The sequence below is a fragment of the Mustela lutreola genome, chromosome 1 (assembly GCF_030435805.1).
Source record: "Mustela lutreola isolate mMusLut2 chromosome 1, mMusLut2.pri, whole genome shotgun sequence".
NCBI classification, from domain to species: domain Eukaryota; kingdom Metazoa; phylum Chordata; class Mammalia; order Carnivora; family Mustelidae; genus Mustela; species Mustela lutreola.
In genome coordinates this window covers 284,445,993-284,470,487 of record NC_081290.1, presented here as the reverse complement: position 1 = coordinate 284,470,487, position 24,495 = coordinate 284,445,993, and the positions used below count along the sequence as shown (strand labels likewise).

General features: G+C 53.1%; 1 protein-coding gene across 3 annotated transcripts in view; it reads left to right on the top strand.

Moving 5' to 3' along the window:
• Positions 1-6,130: 6,130 nt before the first annotated feature.
• Positions 6,131-24,495, top strand: part of SPTBN2 (spectrin beta, non-erythrocytic 2) — a 37,459-nt gene continuing 19,094 nt past the window's right edge. Inside the window, exons 1-11 of one of the 3 annotated variants that reach the window (XM_059148594.1) lie at positions 6,131-6,245; positions 13,290-13,468; positions 17,823-17,974; positions 18,421-18,594; positions 19,426-19,517; positions 19,677-19,757; positions 20,084-20,199; positions 21,993-22,105; positions 22,241-22,428; positions 23,687-23,804; positions 24,169-24,327. In XM_059148594.1, the coding sequence (XP_059004577.1) occupies positions 13,312-13,468; positions 17,823-17,974; positions 18,421-18,594; positions 19,426-19,517; positions 19,677-19,757; positions 20,084-20,199; positions 21,993-22,105; positions 22,241-22,428; positions 23,687-23,804; positions 24,169-24,327 (1,350 nt within the window). In that variant the 5' untranslated portion in view covers positions 6,131-6,245; positions 13,290-13,311. Of the gene's footprint in view, positions 6,246-6,813; positions 6,920-13,289; positions 13,469-15,499; positions 15,937-17,822; positions 17,975-18,420; positions 18,595-19,425; positions 19,518-19,676; positions 19,758-20,083; positions 20,200-21,992; positions 22,106-22,240; positions 22,429-23,686; positions 23,805-24,168; positions 24,328-24,495 lie in introns of those variants that run through there. The other 2 variants (XM_059148602.1, XM_059148589.1) reach the window with 2 other exon arrangements.

The window sequence follows — 24,495 nt, the reverse complement described above, 5'->3', positions numbered from 1 at the left end:
TCAATGGACATCTGGCTCTCAGCTCACCCTCACACCCCTCTCAGGGGCTGGACACCAAGGAACTTTTCAAATTTCCCCCAACTGTCGAGGAGCCAAGGAGACTCAGGTTTAGGCTGTAAGTAGTAAGGAAATGCAGTTTATCTCAGACCTGCTTTACCTACGCAGGTGACAATGCCACTTCTACTCTGTGGCAGCTGTCCCTTGTTAGCACAGGGTACTTTGAAATGCTTTGTCTTCTCAGAGTTCTAGGAATGGAATGGAGCATAAGCCTCTTCTGTCTACTATTATTTGATGAGCACAGAAAACAGAGCCCAAAGGTGCATCTAAACTCTTTCCCTCTTTTTCTAATCTTTTCCAATTCTGCTCTAGACTTAAAAAGGATTGTATTTCTGTGTAGAGGGGAAACCCACATGTCCTTCTCATTTCACCAGATAATGGTATAAATTCTAAGCTTTAGGGTTGTCACATTCTGTCTCTTGATATTTAAAGAGAAACTTCTGAAGGGAAAAAAAAATCCCTCTAGGGGCACTTAGGTGGCTTACTCAGTTAAGCATCTGCTTTAGGCTCAGGTCATGATCCCAGGGTCCTGGGACTGAGGCCCACATCAGACTTCCTGCTCGGTGGGAGGCCTGCTTCACCCTCTCTCTCTATCCCTCCCCCTTGAGGGACATCCCCTCTATGATCAATTTTAAAAGGTCTAGTTAAGGATTCAAAAGCCCAAGCCTTTGACCCTGATCTTTCTATATCATCCCTATGTAGAAGATACTGCTTCTAAAAAGCACTTGCTCCAGCTTAATGATGGAGATAGAGTCAAGGTTAAAGAAACAGGAAACAGAAAATGCATTGTTTGATATGAAAACATCTAGTTTTATCGTTTTACAACAAGGAATCCCCTTCTCTCCCAAAGTCTTTTATGTCATTCGTCAATATATTGCACAGATATTTACATGTCTGCTCTACTGGGGACACAACCAAGACATGGGTGTGCTCCCTTCTCTCCCAGAGTTCACCATCTAAGAGGGAGCACAGTGGATGTGCCAATCACAGGGAGTGCTGTCAGAAGGCCCCTGTCCCAGACTTAGAGTCCAGAAGTGACACCTAAATTTAGACATAACAGATGAGTAAAATCTAGGTGAAACAAAAAGGAAGAGTTTCCAAAGGGAATATTGTGTTCAAAATCCCACAAACAATGGAAAAACCCAAACAGATTCTTTATGTCTAGAGGACATAGGATATCAAGTGAGGAGTGGTGAGCAATGAGGCTAGAGAAGTAAGCAGTGTGTGTCAACTCTGTTAAGAGCTCTGGACTTTGGGGCTCCTGGGTGGCTCAGTGGATTAAGGGCTCTGCCTTCGGCTCAGGTCGTGATCCCAGGGTCCTGGGATCAAGCCACATCGGGCTCTCTGATCAGCAGGGAGTCTGCTTCCTCCTCTCTCTCTGCGTGTCTCTCTGCCTACTTGTGATCTCTGTCTGTCAAATAAATAAATAAAATCTCAAAAAAAAAAAAAAAAAGAACTCTGGACTTTATCCCAAAGCACTGTGAAGCCACCGAAGGAGTTTCAGCAGAGGAGTAATCTGTCAGAATTTTGTATTAAAAAGATGCTCTGGCTGCAGAGTGGTAGATAGGGGGGCCCACGAAGAATGCACAGAATGAAGAAAGGGCCTAGAGTGAACCACAACCACCAATGGCAACAACACAATTAAGTGACAAGCGGAAAGGAACTCACAAAAGGAACAAAGGAGGGACCACAGGAATTGAAGGAAATTCAGGAGTGTGGCAACCGTAAACCAAAGGAAGAAAATTTCAAGAAGCAGACATAATTGAAGTCAACCACTGCCAAGAGGAACAGTAACTGGAAATTAACACTGGATTTAGCAAGAGGACTAATGATGACTTTGTTGAAAGCAGCTGCGGAGGAATAGAAGTTATACTGCGTTGGATTAACCAATTGCATCAGTGTCCGTCCATCTCCTTCACTCACCATCTGGCCCTGCACTGGTGTCTTCCAGATGTTTATCATAAGTCCAGGGCCCCCTTTGAGCTGCACACCCAGATACCACTGACTACTTAGAATGTCCACTTGATTAGTTCAAAGATATCTCAAACCCAGCAAGTTCCAAGACACTCCCCCCACCCAAACCTGGTCGTCTCCCAGTGTGCTTCATCTCAGCCAATGGTACCTCCAGTCTTCCAGCTGCACGATCTATCCACGACAACTCTCTCCCCACCCTGTGTCTAAGCCATCATCACCTCTTGTCAGTTCTTCCTACCTATGTGTTCCTCTATCTCCACTGCCAGCATTCATATTCAAGCTACCATCTTCTCTCCCATCTAAATCCCAGTGGTAGCCTCCTCACTGGTTTTTCACGTCAACGGGCGCACCCCTCCATTCCCCACCCAGCAGCTGGAGTCATCTTTTTAAAATACATAGTTGATCACTTCTTTGCTTCAAATCCTCCAATAGTTCCCGCAGGCTCCAAAGGTGAAAACCAAAATTCTTTAAATGACCTGGAAAGTCCTGCATGTTGTAGTCCTTGCAGATTTTCCCAGCCCGGATTTACAACACATTCCTCTTGCCCTTGTTTTTCCTCCACTGTCCTTCTCTCCATTTACTACACATACCACGCATCTTGCTGCTTCGGGTTTGGCATTCACATGCTCTGTGTCTCTGTAGCTAAGAACATGGTTCAAGTGTCAGACGTCTGGGTTAAAAATCCTAGCTTTACCCCAGCCTGGCTAACTGACCCTGGGCAAGACACTTCATCTCTCTATGCTTCCGTTTTTTCTTCTGTGAAATGAGGTTAATACTTACCTGTCAGGGTTTTTATAAGAATGAAATGAAATTACGTGCGTGAAGCGTTAAAAATGCAGTCCCCAATTAGAGTTAGTTACCATTACAATTTTCCCCATTCTCAGCCTAGTTAACACTTCTCTTATTTCAAATCTCAGCTCAAATGATCTGGGGGAGGTCTCCCTTCACACTCCCCCCAACCAGATTATGACTCTTTGTTAGACTCTCACCTTGCATCCTGAAACTTTCATTCATTATACTTTGTGATTATATATCTCAGGGGTTATTTTATTAATGTCTGTCAACCCTCCCAGAATATAAGCTCCAAGAAGATAGAGACTGTCCATGTTACTCATCATTAGATCCCCCAGAACCCAGCTCAGTGCCTGACACATAAGCTAGGCAGTTTTTTTGTTTGTTTGTCTGTTTAAGATCTATTTCTTTATTTGAGACAGAGCACATGAGAGGGAAGGGCAGAGGGAGAGAGAAAATCTCAAGCAGACTCTGTGGAGTGTGGAGCCTGAAACGGGGCTCGATCCCAGGACCTGGAGATCATGACCTGAGTGGAAACCAAGAGTTGGACCCTCAACCGACTATGCCACCCAAGCGCCCCTAAGCCAAATTTTTTTTTAAATTTTATTTATTTATTTGACAGACAGAGATCACAAGTAGGCAGAGAGGCAGGCAGGGGAGGAGGGGGAAACAGGCTCCGGGATCCCAGGATCATGACCTGAGCTGAAGGCAGAGGCTTTAACTCACTGAGACACCCAGGTGCTCCAAGCCAAATTGTTTTTAAATGAATGTTCGGTTAAAGGGGAGGCAAGGTAGTGGAGCCAATGCATTCAAATCACCCAAGAAGATCGTGGTCATAAAGAGTAAGGGAAAGACTTGGAGGAGGCTCAGGATCTCTCACTTGTTAAAACTTGAGCATGTTCACATGCTGATGGGAAGAAGCCCAAAGAGAGGGAACTCACCAGAATGACTAGATGCCATGAGACGGCAGGAGGGAATGGCACTTCGTGCAGAAGCCAGAAGAATCAGTCTCAGACAGAAGAGACACCTTTTCCATGATACAGGAATGAGAGATGAACATTCGGCTAGGTCTGTCTGGTGGCAGGAAGTGTTACCAGACCTTTCCATGAATCTTGGTAACTTAAGTAGCAAATCTGGATTCTCAGAGAAGCTCAGCACAGTTGGTTGATTTCATTCCATTCACTTTTGCAACTCACCTAAAAAGGAAGCTGACTTTTTTTCCTTCATCATTGACTATGCTGATGCACTACAGAGCAAAATAACAAGTTTCCAAAGCAACTGAAACTAGCGATCTCAGTGTTCCTTTTTTTGAGCCTGCTTCCTCCCCAAACTGGGAAATAGTATGGTAAAAGAATAACATGGTAAAATAGTAACGGCTGACGCTGGTTGAGGGCTTACTGTGTGCCAGGAGCTGTTCTTGTTTATCTGCAATAACTCATCTGATCCCCACCTCTTGATACCATTTTGCAGGTAAGGAGACTGAATCCCAGAGAGTTTAAGTAATTTGTTTGAGGTCAATAGCAAGTAGGTGGCAAAACCACTTTTAAACCCAAAGAGTCTGACTCCAAAATTGATGCCTTTAACCACTCTGTTATACTCTCTCTAGCAGAAGGGAAAGAACGTATTAGGGATCAGAAGACCTGACGTCTCCACCATGAACTAACTCTGAACTTGGGCATTCACTTAGGCATCTGAACATCAGTTTGCTGAATGATAACGTTTACCCTACAAGGCTTTTCAAAGGACTATGAAATGCTAAAAATGGGAAATACTATAGAGAAGATCTTATTAGTATGTTGCCCATAAGATCTAATATCCTTGTCTTCTAACTGGGTCACAATCCAATAGCTTTTTTCAGACCCTTGGTTCCCATACCAGCATAGCAGGTGTCCTGGCTCCGTTGGCAGATCAGCTGATTCTCATCCCAACAGCTTTAATATCCCTGACCAAGTCTCCTTGATGACCAAAAACACCTTATTGGCCCCTTGCCCCCTGAACTCTCATGTATCCTTGGGAACAGTTGCAGCTTATGCCCTCACTTCTTTGATTTCAGTGACTGTTAAAAAACAAGTAATAGGAGCGTCTGGGTAGCTCAGTGGGTTGAGCCTCTGCCTTTGGCTCAGGTCATGATCTCAGAGTCCTGGTATCGAACCCCGAACCCCGTGTCAGGCTCTCTGCTCAGCGGGGATCCTGCCCCCCCCCATCTGCCTGCCTCTCTGCCTACTTGCAATCTCTGTCAAATAAATAAATAGAAATCTTTAAATAAAAAAAGTAATAAATAGCAGTTGTGGCTACTGGTGAGGCACATCCCAGTTTCAGTTCGGTGGTGGAATCACTGTTCCAGTTGAGTGCTGGAATCAGACTATCAGAGCGAGACTATCAGGGTCATCTTTTAGTACAACTCCCTGATACGCCTCCCGACCCATTTTATAGTCTAGGAAAACCAAGGCCAGGTAGGTGAGAGATGATACAACCAGAGAGGATTGGTAGCAGGGCTTTTTTTTTTTTTTTTCCTTGAAAATGTTTTCAAATAAGTTTAAAACAAATAATTTCACCTTGCCAAAATCATAACTGTAAACTACTTCAGTCACTTACAGGTCTGTTTCACTAAGTGTACCTTTTCAGAAAGGAGCAAAATCCTACAACTCCGTTACCCGTAAATAAATAAATCCTTAAACCCAATAATTCATGCCAAGCCCATTCTTCACGTTGCCCTTACTTGGCCATTTCAGATATTTCCCCTGTGGAAACAGGCCCACATCCTCAGGGACAGAATAATCTAATGGTTAAATTCTGATTGCTCTGTACAAAACCCTATCTATTATTACTAGTTCATCTCCAAGTTTAGTCTCCTAGTCTGGAAGAACAGTACCTACCTCTTAGAGCTGGAGTGTGGAGTTGGTGGGGGGTGGGGGTGGGGGTCACATAGGATAATGCACTTTTAATACCCAACTGGCACTTTATAACTTTATTATTACTTGGGTATAATTCTTTTCTCTCTCAAGCAGATAGATAGCAGTTTACATTGCTTAACGACCTAAGACCTTCGACCACTCAGATGCTACTAAATCAAGGAGAAACCCAGCTGTGCCAGGCCTAGAAATGTCCATCCCCACCCCCACTCCCTTTTAAGACAGTGAGTAGGCCGGAATTCTCCCGGTTGATAAATGAGAAGAGCTGAGAAGGAGCGGAGAGAAGCTGCGGGGATGACTGTTCCGAGAATCTGATCTGCAAGCAGGCGAAATCTCCACCACGGAGACCATGGAGACGCTTTGGGAAGGAGAGCCGCCCTACCTGCCTGAAGGAGGATGCTCGGGAGAGGGGATGGAGGAGAGGCTTGCTTAAAGGGAGATGAACTGGAGGTGCCCAGAGAGAATTTGAAAAGGAAAACGGAGGCTGAATTTGGGGAAACCTTCCGGGCGGTGAGTGCCGTGAAAGGATTGCGTGTCTCGGGGATACAGGTTTTGGAGGAAAGAAGGAGTAGGGACAAAGGTGGGGGTCCTCAAACTGCGGAGCCCGAGCCCCGCCAGCTGTAGGGGGTACCCAGATGGCCCAGGGTTGACCGGAAGGCGGCATTATGGGGAGCACCCACACGGAAGGTGGCGGGGGTCGGGAGCCGGCCGCAGAGCGGCCGCCGTGGTCGCCCCGGGGAAGGTCAGCGACCCCGGGGCCGGGGAGCTGTGCCGAGAACCGAGAGGGGCCGCGGTTACCATGGCGCCGGGCGGGGAGGGGGTGATTCGGGCCCCGCCCCGAGCCCCGCGGGGCCGCCGGCTCCAGATGGTCCCGGGCCTCCCGCGGGAGCCGGCGGCCTGCGGCAGGGGGGAGGCTATTGTCCTCCTTCCGCGGCGCCGCAGTCCCGCCGCTCGCGCCCGCGCGCCGCCACGCGCCCCGCCGCCGCCGGCCCCGCGCGCCCCCCGCGCCGCTCGCGCCCCGTGACAGTGCCCGCCGCCGCTCGCCGTGCGCCCCGCCGCCGCCGCCCGGCCACCCGCCGCCGCCGCCCGCAACCGCCCCTCGCGGCGGGGCTGCGGGCGCGGCGACGACCGGTGCGCCCCCGTCCGCCGCACTCCCGCCTGGCCGGCCGGCGCTCCGCACCGAGGTAGGTGCCGGCGCCCGGGCCCGCTTTGTCCCGGCGGCGGGGCGGCGCGCTTTGTGGGGCCGCGTGCGGGCGGCGGGGTTGGGGTCGGGGTCGGGGCTCGGGGCCGGCCGCGGGAGCCGAGGAGGGAGGATGCGGCGCCTGGCCCTCGCTCCCGCCCGGTCCGGGGGACAGGATGGAGAGTCATGTGCCAGCCACCCAGGTACCGGGGGTGAGGGTCGAGGCGTGGGGGACGCGGGCCTTTCCGGAGCGGAGCGAAGAGTCTTGCAAGAGTTGCGGCTGGCAAACGCGTTGAGGGCTCGGGCCGGCTGTGCTCGGAGCGTGTGTGACAGCGCCGGCTGTGCCGGTGGCCGCCGCTCCTCCGCCCACCGCCGGCGCTGATCCAGGTGCTGCGGACACGCTTCTGCCGTCGTCTGTGCCCGGCGTGTGCGGACGCCCGGCTCCCTCTCCGGAGCTTGCTGGGGGCTTCCCTCGGGAGCCGGGGGGGCTCCTCCTAAGCCTCTTTGGTAGCTATCCCCTTGCGCCCCTTTATGCTTCCTGACTGTGTGTGAGAGGGGACGCGGCTGGCCGTGGGGACCAGAACGCTGGCAGAGGGAGCATGCAGCCCCCTTCGGCCGGTGGGGAAGGAGCGGCGGAAGGTGTTTTTGTGGCCGGGACATCCGGACGGCTTAGAGTCCGCCCCGCACACAGCTACCCCGCAAGGCCTCCGCGCTGGGGTGTTCCAACTCCAGCACCACGGTGGGCATTTACTGTCCACTCTGGCGCGGGACGACTTCACCCCACTGACCCCGTGGCGTTGCATGCTCGGCTGCGCCGCGGGCTTGTCCCTTTCCTAACCTGCTGCATGTTGTCTCCGCGGGTTGCTTCTCCGCCGCCCTCCTCCTCTCCCTCGAGCCGCCACGGTTCCAGCGCTGGCGAGCCGGTCGGTTCAGGCAGGCACGGGCAGGGTATCCACGAACCAGTTTTCCTTGAAGGTGGAAGGGGCAGAGTGAGTTCCAAATATGCGTCGGGTGCTGGACCAAGCTCTTGGTCAATTCGGAAGAGGAAAGGTTTAGAGAGGAAAAAGTTATTATGGATCTTAGGTTTGTCCCTTGGAGAAACTGATGTAACCCAGCCGGTGCAGGCTTGGGGGAGGGGCATAGCAAGGGAGTGAAAATTAGTCTGAATAATTCTGCCTTGAGTGGAGGATTCCAGAGAGGATCAAACAACAATTCAGTGCCACTCTTCAGCCTGGTCCTTAAGTTCCGTGGAGGAGAGTCCCTGCGTTTCACCAGGAATACAGCCTTGAGGGAAATGGGTTAGGATGTTTTTCTCTGCAAGGGTCTCTGATTGCCCTGAGTGCGTTTTCTTTGGCCCTCCTAGGAGCCCTGAGTTTATTTGTAATCCCTTTTTCCTTTTATGTCTCTGCCGGTCCACTCAGACTTTGAGTCTAAGATTTTTATTTGGCCAAGGTCCCCATTTCTTCTCATCTGTTACTCACCCTGCTGTCATTTGGTCAACTCTCCTCCCCCCCACCGCCCATAGCATCTCCAGCCATCTCGTCCTTCTTCCGCACATCTGTGATTCGCCTGTGTCAGGGCCTCCGCTCTATTTGTCTCATTAGATCCAGAGTTCACTCTGTCTTCATTTCCTCTCTCATCGCCTGACCCTTCTGGTTCTTTGTGGGTCTTGAAGTTTCTCAGAGAAGTTACATTTTGAGTTTAGCATTGGATAGAGCCTGAACCCACCCAGAAGTTAACCTCGGATCACCCTCACCCCTGAAACTTGGTGTCTCTTCAGTCCTCATAGCTCCCCTAGCCAATTCTATCGCTCCTCATCTTTGGACAAGGGTACCCTCAAATCAGGTCTTTAGTGTCCTCTGGGAACAAGGAGGAAAAGCAGGCTCCTGGGCCTCACCCCAGATCTACTGAATCAGAAACCTTGTGGTGGGGGTAAGGGAGGAAGGGGACAAGGGGGCCCTCAGGTCAGGGCCCAGTGGTCTGTGTTTTAATAGCCTCCAGGTCATTGTAATTCATGCAAGTTGGAGAATCCCTCATCCTGAACTATAGAGTTTAACCCTGAGCGTACTTCGACAGAGGGTCTCCTCCATTCCTATTTTTATTCTTTCCTTGTGTCTTTCTCCAGCTCTAAGAAAGACATTAATTGGCTGGCAAAAAAAAAAAAAAAAAAAAAGAAAGAAAGAAAGAAAGAAGAAAAAAGAGTTACGGTCGAGTCATTCACTATTTCTTTCCTGAATGCCTCTTGTACCAGGCTGGGAAAAGACAAACATGAATAAGACGCAGCCCTTGCCTCCATGGGTTAAAAATGGAGCGCGCAGAGAGGCTCATAAACAAGCAAGAGTAATACAATGTGACGGGGGCAGTAATAGCTTCTCTCCCATGTGCTGTGGGATCTCAGAGGAGAGAACCATCAACTGTCTCTGAGGGAGGCAAAGACTTAATCAGGAGCAATATGTGGCCAGAGGAGGAATTAGGGTACAAGACAGGCTATATAGCCAGGGGATAGGATTTCGAGCGTGCATGCCAGCTGAAACGGGAGGAAAGGGGAAGTGGGACAGCTGCCCTTGAGGATCCGCCCGCAGCTGAATCCAGCAGCAGCCGGTGGAGAATCCAGCAGGACCCCCAGGCTTGCAGCTGGTGGGAGTTGGCTTTATTCTAGCATGAACAATGTAAGCTACTTGGGCCTGGCCTCGAGGTCAGTGGCTAAGAATAAGGTGCCCGTGGAACTGTAATCGGGATTAGCTGCCGTGCCATCCTGTTGCCGGAGTTTGGGAATCCATGGGGAGAATGAGGATTCTTCAGCATACAGACACACAGGGGTCATGAGTCTGGTGGACAAGCAGACTAAGCAGATGTGAGTATGGAGACCCAGATCCTAGGTGAGGAGTGATGTACTCAATGAAAGAACTCGGAGCAGGATCTATGTAAAGAAACTCCGTAGAGAACTGTAGGAATCTAGAGATGGCAGCAGGGGACAGAGAACACCAAGTATTGTCCCAAAGGCCAGGGACTGCAGAGCGCAAATGCTTGTCAGCCAAACCTCAGAGGCAATAGCACTGAACAACACCAGAGAGCACTATTCGCATGCAAGTCCGTGGGAACCAACTCCTTGGAATCCCAACATGGGGCCCTAGAGAGATCCGTAATCGAAGGACACCGGTGCCATCCTGGTTCTTATCTATCTGACGGCATCCCTGGGAACTCAGGACACAAAGCATGTGTGTCAAAATTTGACTTGGCCAAAGGAGCATTTAAGTAGCTGAATTTTTCTTTGGGAGGAGGGGAGATTCCAAATCCATACTTTCTCTGCAAAATGATAGGATTCCATGGAGAGGCTCTAACAGCCAGACCTCACTGGGAGGTCTGGATCCCACGCCTGGGTCCCACTACGGGAGGACCAGGTTGGATCACCAAAAGGAATCCAGAGTAATACATGTTTGAGTTTTGTGCAGGTTATGGGGCCCCAAGGACACACAGTGGTTTGGAGATAGAGTCAGTCTATCTCTTTAAGGGTCTGCTCTTTGGTAGTACTAAGATATAAAGGAATATTTAAGAATCTCGAGGTCTTCGGGGCCCCAGAGGTGACAAAAATATGTGACATGGGGGCGCCTGGGTGGCTCAGTGGGTTAAACCTCTGCCTTCGGCTCGGGTCATGATCCCAGGGTCCTGGGATCGAGCCCCACATCGGGCTCTCTGCTCCGCAGGGAGCCTGCTTCCCTTCCTCTCTCTACCTGCCTCTCTGCCTGCCTGTGATCTCTGTCTGTCAAATAAATAAATAAAATCTTTAAAAAAAAAAAAAAAAAAAAAAGGTAGTACTAAGATATAAAGGAATATTTAAGAATCTCGAGGTCTTCGGGGCCCCAGAGGTGACAAAAATATGTGACATGGGGGTGCCTGGGTGACTTAGTGGGTTAAAACCTCTGCCTTCAGCTCAGGTCATGATCCCAGGGCCCTGGGATCGAGCCCCATATCAGGCCCTCTGCTTAGCAGGGAGCCTGCTTCCTCCTCTCTCTCTGCCTGCCTCTCTGCCTACTTGTGATCTCTGTCATCAAATAAATAAATAAAATCTAAAAAAAATATATATGTGACATGGCTGGGAAGGAGAGAGGGAATGGTGGGGTCTGTAGAGAACTGGAAAGTGCCAGGCCCACCTAAAGGAATCCAAACTCAGTTGTGTATTTTGTTTGTTTGTTTTTGTTATCTTTTAGTTTTATTTGTTTAAGTAATCTCTATACCCAATGTGGGGCTCGAACTCATGACCCCGAGATCAAGAGTCACATGCTCTTCTGAATGAGCCAGCCAAGTACCCCCCAAATTAGTCCTTTTTAAACAGTTTATTGGCCATAGGCCTGGGGGCTGGCTTTAGTAGGTTCTGTGACTCTTGATAAAAGGAAAAAGGGTTATGGAAACAGAAGGCTGAAGGGCATTGTATGTGTGTAGGATTTTTGTGGGGAGGTCTATGTAGAGAGCATGTGAGTGCTGGAAATGTCAATCCCAGAGCTAAGTGTGAGCATGGCTACTGGCAAGGAAGCCTGGACCTGAATGGCTGAGAAAAATGGAATTGGTACCAGTTCGGGGCTTAAGCTCCTTCCCTGTTCAGTGCCTGCCAGCATTAGGTGACTCTAGTTTAGGTCACACCTTGCCCACAGCACTCTTTGCTCAGGGTGACTCAATTCTGCCCTAGAATTTATTTTTATATAAATATTTACAGAGCAAATTCAAAGACTCTGTTGGGTATTAAGAGAAATGATGAATTTTAAAGGAGCAAGGTGTCCCAGCTAGTGGAAATTAAGCTCTTTTCCCTATTACAGGGAATGCAAAACCCAGTCTAGGAGCCTTAGACCTTAGCTCCCTCACACCTCATTAATGCTACTCCCAGGGAAATCCTTGTGCCTGATTTCTCTTTGAGAGAAAGGGGAGGGGCAGACAGTCCTGGCTCCCTGTGGGTCAGGGTCAGGTTCAGCTTCATGGAACCAGTTAATGACAGAAGCCAAGTTCTGCTTTTGCGTGCCCAGGGGAACACACCTCCCTACCCACCCACAACTCACCACCCATCCCTTCTCCTTTCCCCCAAACTACACACGAGGTCCTCCTGTCCACCCTCCCGGAACCAGAGACTGCCAATATCATAGCCTTCACCCTAGGAAGTGGTGTTAAGGGTTAAAATGTCTTCATGTTTGAAAAGTACTAGGAAAATGAGAAATGCAGACTTGGGGTTCTAATGAAGTTGCAGACCCAGCCCCCTCCATTCCCTTGAACGGCTGCTGAATGCTGAAATATACAAGAAACTGGACAGTAGAGGGTTTTTTAAATCCCGAGCAGCTAATCTGAATCTCCTTGTTCGTTTTGAGAAGGACAGAGTTTGCATAACGTAGACCCATGAGTAGTGCTGGCAAGCATATGTGGTCCTAATTTCCCTAGCCTGGGCCCTTGAAGGGAGCCCCAGCTGCTGATGCTTCCCAGGGAGCTCCAAAGGACTCCAGGATGCTCGAGGAACATGTAAGTGTTATGATTGGGAGCTTGTTCCCCAAAGTCAGAAAGAACCTCTCTCTGGAACCCAGCTCTGCTCCTTCCAGCTGTGTGACCTTGAACCATGACTTAACTTTCACCGTGCAGCTTCCTCTATGAGTGGGGATGACCATGAACCCTTGCCCCGTAAGGGTTGTGGTGAGATGACACATGTACATAGCAGGGCCACGTCTCACAGCTGACGTTTACCTAGCACCTGTCAGGTATTCCCTGTAGCAAACAAAAGGAAACAAAGGGGGAGAGAACCATACCGTGTCCTCCTCTGAACTCTTGGGCACTTTGTCTCTACTTACCTAAGAGTGCATCACAGGCTTCCTGGTGTATTCTAAATCCATCTCAGCTGGAGAGCAGGATTAGGGTCTTTTCATCTCAGATCACGTACTGGGTATAAGAGGTCGTCTTATGTGGAGTGGGACCTCCGAGCAGTTTGTGGAACCACGAAATGGAAGAACTCCAGTTTAGACTGGGGTCCTACGTCTGCTTCCTGTGCTACCCTGGTTTGTGCACTGCCCTCCCGAGCCATGCTGTTAGCCATCGTCATTTTCAGTCTCCAGCTTCGCCCACTGTCCCTCCCTGGAGCCTGTTTTCTCTGCCACAGCACTCTGAGACACTCTTGCCTTCTTGTCCCCCTCCATGTTCATCTCTTGGGTTCCTGTTCCTCTGCTTCCCCACTGTGGCTTCCCCTCTCCCACTAGGGGCTGATCTCCATTGACAAGAGAAACCAACCACAGCCTTTGGCCCTCAGGAGAGTGGAGAAGATCTAGGGCAAGAGGAGAGAAGGACATGGTGAGTAGTGGGCGCAGTGGTCCTGAGATGCCCCTCACCAGCCACGTTCCCCCTTGCAGGAGCAGGCGGCCACCTACCACCATGAGCAGCACCCTGTCACCCACAGACTTCGACAGCTTGGAGATCCAGGGCCAGTACAGCGACATCAACAACCGCTGGGACCTGCCCGACTCGGACTGGGACAATGACAGCAGCTCAGCCCGCCTCTTTGAGAGGTCCCGCATTAAGGCCCTGGCAGGTGAGGTCAGGGGAGGGCCAGGGGAGATGCTGAGGAGGCTGGGGAGAGAAACTAGTCAGGCAGAGTCCTCCACTGTCACAGGAAGACCAACTTTCTTTCTAAGCTGCCAGCTGATCCGGATTACCCCGTCAAGCCCCTGGTCCCCAACTGCAGTTCCAAGAACAAACTTCATACAGTCCAAAATGTTCCCCATCTTCCCTTCCCCAAGCACAGGACGCAGCTCTGTTCCCCTCTGCCCCTGAGTCATGGTCTTTAACTCTCTGGCATTTAGTCCTGCCATGTCCACCCATCTGTCCCTTACCTTTCATCCCCTCGTTGGGGCTTCCTTGGTTTTCCCTGTCACCTGTCACACCTGTTATCTCTCCCAGTCCATGACCCTCCCCCTTCCTTCCCCACCTGTTCCTTCCACCTGCCTCCTGTTCCTCCCATTATTTCGTCTACCTGTTCCCTGAAACAGGTTCCCTCCACCCGCCGCCGGTTTCTGCAGCCGCCCATTCTCCCGGGTTTGTTCTCAACCCGCCTCTTCCTCTGCCCTCCCCTACGGCCTGGGCTCTTCCCTCAGCTCCGCTGAGCACAAACAAACCCGTCTGACGGGCCTCCCTGCGTTCCGGGAGGAGTTGTCATGGCAACAAGAGTGCAGCTGCCACCTGACACCGTCAGCGGCTGGCTGGCGTGGGGCTGAGTCACCCACACACCCTAAGGCCACCCACCCCGTCTGGCTTCCCTCCTCCGGCCCACCCTCATCTCCTCCACCGACCTGCTGGCCTCCCAGCCCCATGCCCTGGGAGGAAGCCACAGCCACGCCCCGCCATCGCAGGCAGAGTCCCCAGCATGAGTGGGTGGTGGCCTCCTGGGAGAAGGGAGACACTGAGGGGGTGGTTCCCAAACCGGGCAGCACTTTTTATAGGCTCACCCAGGGACAGTTTTACAAATACACATCCCGAAGCCCCCTCCTAGATGCACTGAATTAGGATCGTTGGACCCATATATGGTCCAGAAATGAGGATTTTTTAAAAAGCTCTCCAGGTAATTCCTCTCCGGCAGCACAGCATCCCAGGACCCTTGCGTGGTGGCTTTAGGTCTGGGAAGCCCTATCGTGTATTTTCTCCCCGCCGTCTCTGCCCTTCTGGCTGAGTCTCAAGCTGGCTTGTGAAATACTCATTTCAGTGTTTCTGCAGACAAGAGAAGACAGAACAGTGGGTTGTGGACAATGTCACCTCTTTGAGGAGAAGTTTCCCTGGTACCCCGGTTTTGGGGTCATGATGTCTGTGCACATGCCACATGCCACCCAGGACTGTCCCCATGTTTGTAGCCCAAGTGACACATGCCACTTTGAGCTGTCATTTCTCCACCACCAAACCGGGCTCTCCTGTGTGGGCTTCACCTAGCACGGCCCCTCGCACCAGCAGGCGTCAGAGAAATGATGAATGAAGACCGGAGAGACGGAGAGTAGCCTGTAAGGGCCACGAGCTGAAGCCCAGGGAGAGGTGGGAAGAGAATCTGGCCGACGTCCCAGCAGCAGGATGCACTGGGGGCCCGGGATGGCCTGGTTGAGGAGGGCTTGGTGAGCCTCCCGCCAGAGAAGGGTCGGGAACCGGAGGCGGTGACAAACAAGTGGGGAAGACCGGAACACCAATTTCACAGATCAGAGAACTTAAGCAACCGCCCAGCGGAGTGCCCCGCACCTACGGAGCTGGTTTCACCTCTCCAGGGATTTCTCTCTCTCTGCCCTACGAGCTGGGGACCAGAGCTCAGGTCCTGAAGGGGGGACCTCCTACAGTCCCCCCAAGAGGGGACCATCCTTGTCCCACCTGCAGACCTGCGAGAGGCAGGAGTTTGCTTCGGGGACCCGGGGACCCGCGCTAAGCAGCTGGGGCCCGGGGCGGGGGAGGGGGGTGGGCGGGGGGCCGGTCCGCGCGGCGCCGGCGGTTCCCTGTTTGCCCCGCAGGGCCGGGCCCGCCGCCGCCGCCGCGAGCCGCGCCCCGCCTCCCGCCCCTCCCCCGGCACCGTCCGACCTGTTTGTCGGGAGCCGCCTCGGTCTCCCCTCGCCGCAGCCAGGTGTGCTCTGCCCACGGGCCCCGGAGCTCGGGCGCTCAGACGGCCGGCGCTCGGCTTCCCGCCGCTCCGCGACACGTCCCCTGCCTTCGGACCGACTCCCCGCCGGGAGCCCGGGCGCTCGGGACCCCGCGCTGCGGTGGGGCAGGGGGGAGGCGCGGAGCGGAGCCGTGGCGCGCGGCGCGGGCAGGGCATGGACGGCGGGCCCCGGGCCGCGTGAGAGGCAGCGGGCGGCATGAATGGGAACGGGGTGAGCGGGGCGCACGGGCCCGGCCTCAACGGCGCGGGCGACTTCTACTATGAGGCCGTGGAGGGGGCTCAGAGCCCGGGGGGCCTCCTGCTGTCGCCGGCCGCCTTCATCAACCCGGCGCAGTACGCCAGCGTGCTGGAAGGCCGCTTCAAGCAGCTTCAAGGTGAGCGGCCGCGCCCGGGGGCCCCGGGACGGAGGGGCCCGAGCAAAGCCGGCGAGACGGTGTGCGCGGGGACGGACTACGAGGGACCCAACCCATGGGCGCCCGCAGAGTCGGGAAAGGCTTGGGCCCCCCTGGAAGAAGGGACGTGAGCGTGGTGGCAGCGCCCGCGTCAGCACCGAGCCGGTCCGCTCTCCCCGTCCCCGCTAAGGGTTTGGAGGAGAAGCACCTGCTGGGATGGCTGTTAGGAGAGACAGCGGTCACCCCCGGTCTGGAGCTGTGTGTGTGTGTGTGTATGTGTGTAAACCAGGGAGTGTGTCAAAGGGAGTTGGCGGACGGGCAGGCCTGTGTTCATTCTGGCACCGATATTTCAGTGTATTTCCAGGACCACTGAGTCTGGGGGGGTGCCTGCGGATGTTGTGGACACCTTGTAAAGTGATGCTTTATCTCTGGGCCTTGACTTTGCCCAGTTTTCTCCTAGCTGCTACGGATTTGGTCTTCCTCTCTTTTTCTACCTGTAGGCCAGAATGGCCTCACCCCAGTGTGCCTGGCATCAGGGCCATCTTCACGCCTCCAGCCATGGCCGGTGCTCTGGGCAGTGCTGGGCTCAGGCAGGGCCTGGAGACCCTGAAAGGCGGCCCACAGAGCAGGGGCCTGCCGGTGTAGTTGTTAGGACCCGGAGGAGGCTGGCTTAGGTACTGGGCTTGGAGGTAAGAGAGACAGGAATAGACGTGGGTGTGTCCTTATGTTTTATGGGTGAGGTGCACAGGAATGTGAAATTCAGGGATGGGTCTTTTCGGTTTCTGAGATGCTGGGGCTGAGAAGGGAAACAAAAGTGACTCTTCAGGCCTCAACCCCTTGGATTGGGTCCTCGCACTGGGCTCCTGTGGGGGAAACAGGCAGAAATCCGAGTGGCCAGACCCTCTTCCCTCACTTTGTCGTTTATAACGTCTAAAATGTTAAATTTTCCTGTGGAACCTAGAAAGCATGCTTCATCAGCAGCCTGTCCTGTGGGCCAGGCAGCAAGGCATTTCCTCACCTTCTTTGAGATCGGCACCCAGCTCTGACTGTTTTATCCCCCCTGTGTGTCCTGGGCTCAGCGATTTCCTTATTCCCAACATTCAAGATTGTTTTCAGTCTTAGAGTTGGGATGTTGCTGTCCCAGGACTGGATCCCACTGTAGCCCTGAATGAACTGAATGAGCCTACCCCAGAAGTAGAGGAGCCCCATCTTTTCTTTAAATTATCCCAGAAGAACAAGCTGACTCAGGAGGCTAGAGCCTCTGTAATGTCTTGTCCTTCTAATGACCACTTGGAAGAGCTGCTGGTGTCATTTAAGTCTACGCCCTGTCCGCCAGCAAAGAGAATGGCCACGCCTCCTGCTGCTTCCGAGAGCTCTGGGTCTCCTTCGGGTTAGATCATGCCCGGATAACTGTAACTCATCAAGGAGCAGGCATCATGTGTGCGGGGCAGCTGACGTACATTGTCTCATTTCGTCAACAGTCACGGGTTGAAGTGGAAAGTCAAGCAGTATGCCCATTTAACAGATGAGGACAGCAAGACTGATGATGATAACAGTGTCTCTCCACTGTTATAGGACAGCCCTGATCCCAGATCCCAGCCCTTCCTTGCATGTCTCACTGCTTCTAATTTCTTTCCTCCTTTCTTCTCAAAGCCTGTTTGCTCATTTCTCTTTTTTACCCTATGAGCTCATCCCAATTTCTTTATTCCCTGCTTTTTAAGTCAGGGATTTTGTCTCAGGCGTTTTCCTGCCTAGACCTCACTTCTGGGTCCTCAAGCACCCCCCAGCCCCCCAACCCCGACAGCTGGTGTTTAGAAGCAGGTGCACTGTACTTGAAGGACAGAAATGACCCCTTGTTGCCACCACAGATGAGCGAGAAGCTGTGCAGAAGAAAACCTTCACCAAGTGGGTGAACTCGCACCTGGCCCGGGTGACATGCCGGGTAGGAGACCTGTACAGTGACCTCCGGGATGGACGTAACCTCCTGAGGCTCCTCGAGGTGCTCTCGGGAGAGACACTGGTGAGCTGTGGTCACAGAGGGAGGAGGGAGCCCAAGAAACAGTGGTCAGGGGGACAAGCTGGGTGTCGCCCTTTGAAGAGTGACGGCGCAGAGCGGGAAGCAGTTGGCTGCCCTCTGCTCAGAAGATGGTTTTGTTTTGAGAGGCTTTGCCACCTGGATTAAATAAGAGCATTGCTTCACAGAGACAGGAACAGTGGCCCCATTGAAAACTTTTCTTTTCCCACCCACTCTGAGTGCAATTAATTCCCTTGGGAATCTTAATCTGCCCAAGCCACTTCTGGAAACTGCACTTTGGCTCCTGAACTTGGGCCCAGGCTTGGGGGCTGTACCCGCGTTTCCAATGGGGGTCCCGGGGAAGGTGCGTAGAGCAGGGCCCTGAGAAGGCTAAGAGGGAAAGAGGAGGAGCCCCACAGTCCCATGTTGTTGTGTCCCCTGTCCCTTCACAGCCAAAGCCCACCAAAGGCCGCATGCGGATCCACTGCCTGGAGAATGTGGACAAGGCCCTCCAGTTCCTGAAGGAGCAGAAAGTGCACTTGGAAAACATGGGCTCCCACGACATTGTGGATGGAAACCACCGTCTGACACTTGGGCTGGTCTGGACCATCATCCTTCGGTTCCAGGTAGCCCGGCACAGCGTCTCGCAGAGTGGACGTCACACATCGGTGCCGTACCGCCATCGGGCACTGCCAGTCCACAGCGGGACTGACGAAAACACGCAGGGTCTAGAACTTCATAGAGTGTTTGAGGTTGCTGCGCTATCCAAGCCCCAGACCCAGACAGCCTCCCCCTCCCACGGGGTAGAGACCAGTGTGGGTGTTTCAGACTTCTGTGGCAGGTCCCCCGTGGCCTGGTCTGTTCACTGGCCACATGTGGTAGGACCACATGTTGGTCCACAAGGGACGGGAGATTGTACAAACTGGACCAACCTTCACCCCTGAGAGTTTGAGAACTCTACCTGGGGCCTGGTCATTGGTCCACTTGTCCGCTTCCAACTCTGCTTGCCTCTCTAGAACAGTCACCCTGTTGCTTCTTATGCTCTGAGCATAGGCAGGCCAGTGTCCCCGTACCATCGCAGTTCTCCCGGTGGTCCCCTCACTCCCCGGCGCTCCTCCCAGCCTGGAGCAGAGCTCCATCGGTGCCCCCTTGGAAACCCAGCTCCCAGGCAGCGCTCTCACTCGCCCCCTCGCCACTCCCCACTCCAAGGAGCCAGCATCCTTCACTTTGAGGCCCTTCCACTCTTCTGACTTCTGACCCCATCCTGCTGCCTCAAATCCTTTTGAACTGATGTTTTGTGGTCATTATCCCAGGAGGAAAAGTCCTCCGGCTCCATCCCGGCACCCTTCTTCCAGGAGTCTACAAAGAGCAGTTTCCTGCTGTGTATCTCCGAGTATCTCCGATAACTCCAGGAGCCCCTGTTGGGGGACTGAGGCGCTCCCTTCTTTCCTTCTTAGATCCAAGACATCAGTGTGGAAACAGAAGACAACAAGGAGAAGAAGTCGGCCAAGGATGCCCTGCTGCTGTGGTGCCAGATGAAGACGGCGGGGTGAGGCTGCCCAGGGACCGTGGCCTTGGAGGGTTGGCCGCACCGAGGCTGTGCGGTAAAGGAGGGATGGGCTCCTGGAGCCACGAGCTGGGGATCCATCCTTGAGTCACAGACCGGGGCTAGGCCCTACTCACTGTTCTTCCCGGTCTCCATTTATAGGTATCCCAATGTCAACGTGCACAACTTCACGACCAGCTGGAGGGACGGGCTGGCCTTCAACGCCATTGTGCACAAGCACCGGTGAGGGACTGGGGTCGGCGAGCCTGCCGGGCGGCCGGACGGGCTCATGGCCCTCGGGCGCGCACACGCCCACACGGACCATGAGATGGGCTACCCGGCAGTGACGAGGGGTGAACGTTCAGACGAGAGCTGGGATGTGGGGGCACCACGCTGCACAGAGGGCAGTGGTGGGAGCCAGGGCGGGTGGGAGCAGTGGGTGTGGGCTTGGGGTGCCTGGTTCGGGACAAAATGGAGTTGGTGGCAGGGATAAAGACAGGGGTGGCTTCACTTTTCCTCTTTAGGGGCTCACGTGCTCTTGATACCTTCTCTATCCCCTCCCCTTGTAGGCCAGATCTGCTGGATTTTGAGTCTCTGAAGAAATGCAATGCACATTATAACCTGCAAAATGCTTTCAATCTGGCTGAGAAGGAGCTGGGGCTCACGAAGTTGCTGGATCCCGAAGGTGGGTCAAAGTGACGGAAAGAAAGTGCTGTGGGATAGAGGCAGAGGCAGATGAGTGGGGGCCAGGGGCTAAGGGCAGGGGGCTGGGGTCAGGTGACTGCTAATGGGTATGGAGTTTCCTCTGGGGGTGATAAGAATGTTCTGGAACAGATCATGGTGAGGACTGCACCACTTTGTGAAGGTACTAAAAGCCGCTGAATTGTCCCCTATAAAAGGGGGAATTGTATGATGTGAAAATTACATCCCTCCTCCAAAAAAAGATGTAGGGAGACGGGCAGTCCTATGGCAGAAAGAGCCGTCGAATGTGGTTCTATGCCAGCCCCGCCACAGAGAAGCTCTGTGATTTAGAGCCAGTCGCTTAACCTCTCTGTGGCTCATTTTCCTTATCTCTAAAATGAGAAGATTGGTCTCTGAGGTCTCTAAGGTTCCGTCTTCCTCTAAAATTCTAGGGTTCTAACTTAAGCTGCGTGACACTGAGATCTCACCCAGCTCTGGCCTTACGGTCAGCGGGCCCTGCTGACTGGCCCCGCTGGTTGTGATCTGGATGTTGCTGAGACAGGCAGTGGTCCCTGGCTCTTATTTCGGACCTGGCCCTGCACTCGACAGGCTTTACTCAACTCAGTCCTCACTACACGCTCTGGAAATCAGGGCCGTTACTGTCCTCAGTTTATGGAAGAGAAGATGGGGACCTATCCACCGGGTTAAGTGGCTTTCCTGAGGTCATATAGCGGGTGGGGCAGAGATCCAAACTCCAGACCTGCTTCCTCAGCCAGTTCTCAGGGAGAGCAGGCTCAGTGCTGCCAGAAAAGGGAGGCAGAGGAGGGCCAAGAGGCTTCCCTGCTGGAAACGCTCCTCCCTAAGCTCACTGCGCAGACTTGCGTCTCTGTATTTTTCTCCCTGTTTTCTGTCCCACCATAGCCCCATCTCAGTCCAGAGCGACACTCATCAGCCATCTAGCGACGGAAGTCGCGCACACAGGTTCCTGGGAAAGCATTTGAGAGGCACAGTTATGATAAAGAACATTTAAGTAAAACAAAGTCTCCTATAACTTTATGACATGACTTCGATGGGCCCTTCTTGCCTGTGGACTTTCAGAGGGGATCGCAAGAGCTTCCAGCCCTATAGTGTTCCCTGTAGGTAGGGTAGAATCTGCCAACTGTGGGCGTAGAACCCAGGCATTTCAAGTCCCAGTCTTGGTCTTTGTGGTAGAAGCTGGTTTGCCCAAAGGACACTCACCTCCTTAGACTCACAGCTGAGCTTTGGGACTGAGGTCAGAAATAGCCATGACCGAGCCCCAAGATGGCCCTGAGAACAGCTGGGGCTCGCTGGGCCCCTCCCTCTGCACATTCCGGCTTCGGGAAGCTTGGTTTTTATCTTCCGTGTTGCTGCCCCCAAATCCACTGATTTCTTAGACAGTTTTCCAGCCCCTAAGTACAAGATCCATCCCCAAACTGGAATGCTGTTTCTTTTCTTGCCTTTCCTGCCCTCAACAGCTAATTTTGGTCTCCCTTAGAAACACTGGGTAAAAGTCTCCTTGGGCTTCTGCATTTTGTCCTCTGCTTGTTTCTAGAGCAGGTGGGGGGTGGGGAGAAACCTCACTTCCTCATGTCCTTTTAGTCCAAATGATTTATTTGTCTTTTTGCCCTGAGAGGAGCAGGAAGGATGTCAGTTTCGGAGGGCTGAGGTGGGGGCCCTGGGATTGGGGTAAGCGCTCCAAGTTGCAGGTGTACTTCTGGAAGGCAGGTTTCTAATCTCTAAACATCAGGGCGTGACCTGAGTGTTCCTTCTTCTCAGATGTGAATGTGGACCAACCAGACGAGAAATCGATCATCACTTATGTGGCTACTTACTATCACTACTTCTCCAAGATGAAGGCTCTGGCCGTGGAAGGCAAAAGGATTGGCAAGGTACCCCTCTGCCGTGAGGCGGGTAGGACAGAGCTCAGGCCTAGGGGTCTTCCTTCCTGAAAGCAGAGACAGTGGGGAGCTGCTGTGCTGGGCCAGGGACCCCGTCGGCAAGACCCCCTTGTTGCTGTCTCGCAGGTGCTGGACCATGCCATGGAGGCCGAGCGCCTCGTGGAGAAGTATGAGTCCTTGGCCTCGGAGCTGCTGCAGTGGATCGAGCAAACAATTGTGACCCTCAATGACAGGCAGCTGGCCAACTCCCTGAGTGGGGTCCAGAACCAGCTGCAGTCCTTCAATTCTTACCGCACCGTGGAGAAGCCACCCAAGTAGGTGTCCCTGGGCTGCCCCCGGCTGCAACGTGCCAGCCCTGAGCCTAAATTAGGATGGCCTTTTGGGAGGGAGATTTGGCAGGACATAAATGCAGGGAAGGCTCATTTCCCCCAGTTCAAAGTGCCAGAAGCAATTCCAAGATAAATTTTTTAAATGATGATCCATTAAAAAATATATATATCACGTTGGGGAAATGCTTACTATGGTAGGTAGAGTCAACGCAATCCACTCCGATATTACTGGCTGGAGTGTCCCAGAACCCAATGCCAGCTTAGGGCCAGGTGGACTGGATCTGACGGGCAGATCATCACCAGCAACACAGGAGTGTGGCTGCTTCTGCGCATGCTGCAAAGGCTCTGTTGGTCTGCTTTAGAAATGGACTTTCTAAATGGGATCGCCAGGAGGCAGCTCTGTACGGCACATGCTACAGCCTCCGCTTGCCCAGTATTGAGCTCTTCCGCAGTTAATACGTTTAGCCGCCAAACTAATACTAATCCAGAAAACGTCTGTTCCTACACATTCCAAGAATGGTTTGAGGTGAGGTTTGAATGGTTGAGGTTTGGGCCCCGTGACCCAGAAAGCCCTCTGCTTTCTGGAAGTTAGAACTTCCAGGATGTTCACTCACCTGACCTTTGTAAAAGAAAAATAAGTCCGGGGGAGCCACTAGAGATCGTGTTGAAGGAATGCACTTACTGGCATGAAAAGATGTTCATGAAATGGAAACGAAGAAGCAGTTTACAGACCCGCTTATTTGTAGGCTGCAGGGAGCACGTGGCTAAGGGGTCAGGTTCGAAGTACCTGAGTTCAAATCCTGCCTCTGCTGTCAAGCAGTCATGAGGACTGGGCAGCTTCTCCGGCCTCTCCGTGCCTCCGTTTTCCCAACTGGAAAATGAAAGTGATGAGAGAATACGGGTGACAGTGAGAGCCAGACACGAGCAGGGCCTGCCTCATGGTGGATGAGTCCTTAGTGATCGTCAGCCGTGGTTCTGGAATAATCCCGTCTGTGTAACCAAAAAAAAAAAAAAAAAAAAAAAGATGAAGAAGAAGAAGTACACACATGCCGAAGTGTAACTGGTCATTTCTGTCCGGTTTTCATTTGTTTTCAAATTATGTTCTTTTTGCTTGCCCATATTTTCTGGCTTTTGCACTGAGCTCACGAGAAGACAAGCACCACAGGTCCTTTCGGTTTGAAATGTAGAGTCCTTGTGCCTGTGTGGCCTTTGACTCTGACCCCAGCCCGGCCTCCTGCCTCAGGTTCACCGAGAAGGGGAACTTGGAAGTTCTGCTTTTCACCATCCAGAGCAAGCTGCGGGCCAACAATCAGAAGGTCTACACGCCCCGCGAGGGCCGGCTCATCTCTGACATCAACAAGGTGCCCGGCCCCCCTCCTTGCCCCACAGATGTCCCATCCTTGGCACCAGCACCCCCACTGCCCTGATCGGAAGGCTTGTCCTGGCCTCCTGCATAAGATTAATATAAGTGATAAGGTTCACCTCTAGTCCCACCACCAGAGACAAATCCAGTGGTCTTCACTGTTCCCTGTCCCTTTCCGGTTTTCATGCGCAAGCAGAAGTGCTTTCACGTGGTTGCGTGGCCCTCATGCTGTCCGTTTCTCCTGCTTCCATGCACAAGTGTCTCACTGACCACACCCGCTAGACGGAGCTCCTCTGGGACTCATCATGTGCCCCCCAGTCCCGATGACCCCTCCTCACCAACCCTGTCCCCCTACCTCGCAGGCTTGGGAGCGGCTGGAGAAAGCGGAGCACGAGCGCGAGCTGGCCCTGCGCACCGAGCTGATCCGCCAGGAGAAGCTGGAGCAGCTGGCCGCCCGCTTCGACCGCAAAGCGGCCATGCGGGAGACCTGGCTTAGCGAGAACCAGCGCCTCGTGTCCCAGGTAGAGCGAGGGGGGCGGGGGCTCTTGGTCTGTGCAGGCGGGGCAGGAGGTACAGAGAGAGAGGGAGGGGGAGAGGGAGGTGGGTTAGGAGGCCTGCCATGTGGGGAAGCTAAAGAAACAAGGAGGCCATCACCAGAAGACAACCCAGAGTCCCCGGAACCGGGGGCA